Genomic DNA, 4,958 nt, shown 5'->3' with positions numbered 1-4,958 from the left:
CCCGTGCGTGGGGAGCCCTCACGGGCCACCAGACTGGGTGCTTGACGTGTGTCCCCTGCATGGAGGGCATGCAGGCCGGGCCCAGCCAGCAACGCAGTTCACAGCCAGGGAAGCCCGGGCTCGGAGGAGGCCCCTGGCTCCCTCAGCCACGCGGTTTATCCGAAGCCCGCTGCATGTCCCAGCTGCTGCAGACACTGGGGCGGCGTGCGCACGGCGGCTGGGGTCCTGCCCTCGGAGGACAGGGGCTCCTCTGGGAAGCAGGCGTGGGGGCAGGGCTGGCAGGGAGCCATGCAAGGGCCTTGGAGGGGTCCTGTGGCCCGAGGCTTCCTGTGCAGCAGAGAGGTCAGAGGGGAGCCCAGCACATGGCCATTCACTCCGAGCAAGATGGGGCGGCCATCTGAGGGCTGTGTTTGTGAATAGAAGTTGAGATCCTGTGGGACAGTGGCCTGTTTTTCTGTAGTCACCCTGGGGGCAGCCTGGATGGAGAGGTAGGTTTTTGATGAATGCGGGTGCTGGAATGAGAGAGCACAAGGGAACTGCGGCTGCGTCGGGGGAACAATTATAACAAATCAGAGGATCTAAACAGGGAGGAGATGGAGGGGATGAAGGCAAAAAGGTCGCCGGGTTAACGGACTCGGGGGGCAAGGCGGGGCAGCACCGGGCTGTTGGGATGGAGGTTCTAGAAGGAGGGACAGAGAAGAACTCACAAACCACTGAGCTGTGGGTCTGTGCCGAGTGCTGAGTCTGCCCACCCCGCCAGGACCTGTGCGAGTCAGAGGGACAGTGACAGTGAACCGGCATGGACAGGAAGCCATGAGCAAGCCCCGCCGCCAGCAGGCCAGGCCTGAGTGACACGGCTGAGCCCCCAGAGACTATGGAAGGGCGCCTGGCCCACATGGAGGAAGGCTCCGGGGAGGGCGTGCAGCCCAGGGCCCCAGGGGAGGCGGTGTCCAGGAGACGGCTGCCTGGGGCCTGGCTCTCTCCCTGCTCCATTTGTGAGCCTGGATCTGGGGTGCCCGTTGGTCCTGGTTGGTTCACCCTGTGCCTCAGACCGTGGGTGTCCTGCAGCGCCCCTGCCAGCCAGCCTGCAGGCTGGACAGTCGTGTCCACCTTTGGTGCCCAGCCTGCCTGGGGACCTTTGTCCCCAGCGCCTTATCTCATCCTCACAGCCACACAATGTGCAGAGGACTGTTGGGATCTCCATTTACTGACATGCATGGAGCCAGGGGGCTGGGCGACACGTCCAAGGTCACGTCCCAGTGGCGGGGCTGGGTCTGGGGGCCTGACCTGAGGCTTCGTGCTTCTCCACTTGAGTCGTGGTTTCAAATCCTGGCTCTGCTCCCTGACGAGATGAGCCTCCTGCCCTGGCAGCCTCAGTGTTCGCTCGTGTGCAGTGGGAAGAACACTCCCCTCCTTGCAGGGGAGATGATGTGTGCACAGCACTCAGCCCCACAGAGCTCTTCACGCCTCAGCCCACCCTCCCCAGGCTGCATGGGGCCATGGGCCAGGCCTCGTCTGGGGACGGCCAAGCTGTTGCTGAGGGAACAGCTGATGTTCCCTAGCGGGTCTCAGCTCTCCTCCCTGCTTGCATCCCAACCCTGGAAACCCAGCAGCACATCTGCTGATGGCCCCTGAGGGGCTACGGGCTGCCCTGCTGTTTACCCCCACCCCAGGGCCAAGGACGCCCCCAGTGCTAGGGTGGGGCACCCAGCACCATGCGTGTTCAAGGCACAGATGGCACCAAAGGGCCTGCAGATCTCAGTGCCACGTGTCGTCTAATGTTCTTGTTCAGTCCTCAGTCGTGTCCAACTCTTTGTGACCCCACGGGTTGTAGCACACCAGGCTTCCCTGTCCATCACTAACTCCCGGAGCTTGCTCAAAGTCACATCCATCAGGTCGCTGATGCCATCCAACCACCTCATCCTCTGTCGTGCCCTTCTCCTCCTGCCTTCAATCTTTCCCAGCATCAGGGTCTTTTCTAGTGAGTTGGCTCTTCGCATCAGGTGGCAAAGTACTGGAGCTTCAGCTTCAGCATCAGTCCCTCCAGTGAATATCCCCATCTGTAGAATGGGGCCAACCCTCGGGCCCCGCTCCCCGGGATGCACCCCTCCCAGGATGCCACAAGGAAGGATTGCGAAGCACGTAGCCAGGAGCAGCACTTAGCCTGGATGGACCCCAGCCGTGGACAGTCACCCCACTCGCCCTCCAGTGGACACGTATCCACCTGCTGATGGCTCTTGGGTGTTTGGGGCTGGTCACTTAACTCTGTGCCTCCACTTACTCATCTGTAAAATGGGGACAGAGAGTTGTGATGGTTAAGTGAGAACATGTCGAGCAGGGCAAGTATGGTGCATGCCAGCTATCTTGCCCACTCTTGTTTTTACTCTGGGCACCTCCGCTTGTCCCTCTCAGCCTCGGGTTCCCTCAAAACCACAGCACTGTTTGCTGAACACATAAGAGCATGGACAATGAGGCAGCCCCATCCGACCGGCCCCTGGGCAGCCTTTTCTGTACGCGATAGTGCACCTGCCCATGTCTGAACCTTCATTCCCCCCGCTGCTTGTACCGATGGCCGTGAAGACCATCCCAGAGGCCATGTGAGGGAGGGGTCAGTGCCTCTCAGCACCGGGCCTTCTGTGAGCGACGGGGTCACATCCAGGGGGTGGTCCCTGCGGCCCCTCCCGATGCAGGCACACCGTGCCTTTTGGGGACGTACTTCCTGTCCCGATCATTGTTCTTGCAGCTGTGTGCCTGGTTCTCATCCCTGTGAATTGATTCGGGCAGGCGGGGGGTGGGGCACCCACCCCTTGTTGAATTTCTTTTGAAACCGTTTTCAAAAGTCAGCAAAATCCTCGCCCTAGATCTGAAACTTGCTTGGTGGGAGGCTCCGAGGACTGTTTGCTGACAATCACAGTCGAGTCTGGGATGGGAAATGCAGGCCCCTGGCAGTTTCTGTTCAGGAGACCCAGGCCCGCTTGTGAGGGAAGCGGCGTCCGTGCGATGACGTTGTCCGGGCTGCCCAGTCTCTGTCCCTCGGCTTTGTGGGTCAGGATGCAGCACTGGGGGCCTCCTTGCAGGTGCTTGGGGGAGGGGAGGTGGAACAGACTCAGTTCCAGGAGCAGCTGCTGTTGATCAGATCTCACTCATGTTCCAGCTCCTTCTGGCCCTGCCCACAGGAGCCCCCAAACTTGAATCCTCAGTTTACACACAAGGAAGCTGACGCCAGGTCACATGGACACAAGAGGTGTTTATGATTCAGACCTGGAGGAGTGGGCCTTCGGTCCTGCCCCCAGCCACGCCACATCCCCACATAAGGGCATCAGACCACATGTGCTCCGTCACTCAGTCGCGTCTGACTCTTTTGCGACCCTGTGGACTATAGCCCACCAGGCTCCTCTGTCCATGGGATTTCCCAGGCAACAATACCAGAATGGGTGGCCATTTCCTTCTCCAGGGGATCTTCCCAACCCAGGGGTCGAACTCACATGTCTTCTGTCTCCTGCTTTGGCACTTGGATTCTTGACCATGTGCATCGTCTGGGAAGCCCACCAAACCACGTGGGGAGGGTAATCAAATGAGACCCTGAAGCTGTGCCCTAGAGGGACAGGATGCAGGGCACTTTCTCATCAGCCTCCTCTCTATAGATGCTCAGACCCCACGGGTGCAGCCAGAATTCAAGGATTGGCCCTTGGGGCCACACACACTTGGGGTCTAGGCTGGTGTGCTCCACCAGCTCCCCTCAACCCCACCCCAGGTCCCAGGAGCCCCTGAGCGCACCTCCCACCCCCACCCACCTGGCTAAGCCTGCCGTCTGTCTCTCCCATCCGCAGGCTACGAGGGTGTAAGCGAGTTCTTCACCGACCTCCTGAACCACATCGCCAGCGTGCTGCAGGGCCAGAGCTCGGGCGTGGCGGGCGCTGGGGACGTGGCCCCACTGAAGCACAGCAGGCTCCTGGTGGAGCAGGCGGGCGGCCTGGCGGCCGAGCGGACGTGCAGCGCCAGCCCCGGCTGCTGCAGCAGCATGATGGGCCAGGAGCCGCCCTGGACGCCCGAGGCCGACATGGGCGGCGTGGGCGCCCGCAGCACTGCCAAGCTGCCGCACCAGAGACTCGGCTGTACCGCCGGCGTGTCGCCCAGCTTCCAGCAGCACTGCGTGGCCTCGCTGGCCACTAAGGCCTCCTCCCAGTAGCCTCGGAGCCCGGGACCCAGAGAGACGGCGCGGGCCGCAGAGCGCGGCCGCTGGGCGAGCAGCTCCCGACGACGGTGACGCTACTACTAAGGATTCCCAACGATCTGATTCTTCTTCTTCTACTTCTTTTTTTCTTAATTTTTAACCTGATTTTCTGATGTCATGATCTAAATGAGGGGTGGGGGTGGGGATGGAAAGGAACCCCAAGTGGTCCAGCCTTGCGGCAAAGGGACGATCCCTCCTGGTTCCTGCTGTGCAGATGTCTTCACCGAGTTTACACATGCTGTGTTTTCAACACTAGGTCTGAATGTGAGGTGGGGCGTGCGTGTGTGTGGTTGTGTCTGTGTATGTGTGTGTGAGTGCCTGGGTACGCCCACGTCTGTCTTTCTCAATGGCTGCTGTGGGCCAGGCCTCGGGGACCTTGGAGCAGGCTGTCCCGGGTCAGGTTGTTGGTGGCTGAGCAGAGAGTAAACAGTTCCCAGTCTCTTCCCTCCTGGCCCCTGCACCCCGGCCCAGCCCGTTGCTCTTACTCATGGCCTCAAGCCCCACCAGGTGTGCAGCTGCCCCTCCCAAAAGCATGACCCCGAGGAAGCCAGAGGCCTCAGCTTCCCTTTCCTTGGGGAAGTCCATGCAGCGGGTCTGAGCTGGGATCCACCTGCTGCCGCTCATGAAAGGCAAGGAGGAGGACGCTTCTCCGGGAAGGCCGCAGCCCCGGGCTGGCTGCCTCTCTCCACGTCCCGCTCCCCGGAGTCCACTGGGCCTGTCAACA

The 4,958-nt window shown here is 61.2% G+C and overlaps 2 protein-coding genes across 2 annotated transcripts in view; one reads left to right on the top strand and one right to left on the bottom strand.

Annotated features, from left to right (window-relative positions):
- LOC104985824 overlaps positions 1-1,381 on the bottom strand; it is a 2,432-nt gene extending 1,051 nt beyond the window's left edge. Inside the window, exon 1 of the mRNA XM_010836207.1 lies at positions 1-1,381. Within this exon, the coding sequence (XP_010834509.1) occupies positions 19-993 (975 nt within the window). The 5' untranslated portion in view covers positions 994-1,381 and the 3' untranslated portion in view covers positions 1-18.
- Positions 1-4,958, top strand: part of ITPK1 (inositol-tetrakisphosphate 1-kinase) — a gene marked incomplete at its 5' end in the record, with an annotated part of 161,923 nt that extends 156,965 nt beyond the window's left edge. The window contains one exon of the mRNA XM_010836263.1: positions 3,831-4,958. Coding sequence (XP_010834565.1) covers positions 3,831-4,189 — 359 coding nt within the window. The remainder of the gene's footprint in view (positions 1-3,830) is intronic.

The sequence above is a fragment of the Bison bison genome, unplaced genomic scaffold, assembly GCF_000754665.1.
Source record: "Bison bison bison isolate TAMUID 2011002044 unplaced genomic scaffold, Bison_UMD1.0 scf7180017864061, whole genome shotgun sequence".
NCBI classification, from domain to species: domain Eukaryota; kingdom Metazoa; phylum Chordata; class Mammalia; order Artiodactyla; family Bovidae; genus Bison; species Bison bison.
The sequence above is the reverse complement of the archived record's forward strand: the minus strand, read 5'-3'. Positions and strand labels throughout refer to the sequence as shown.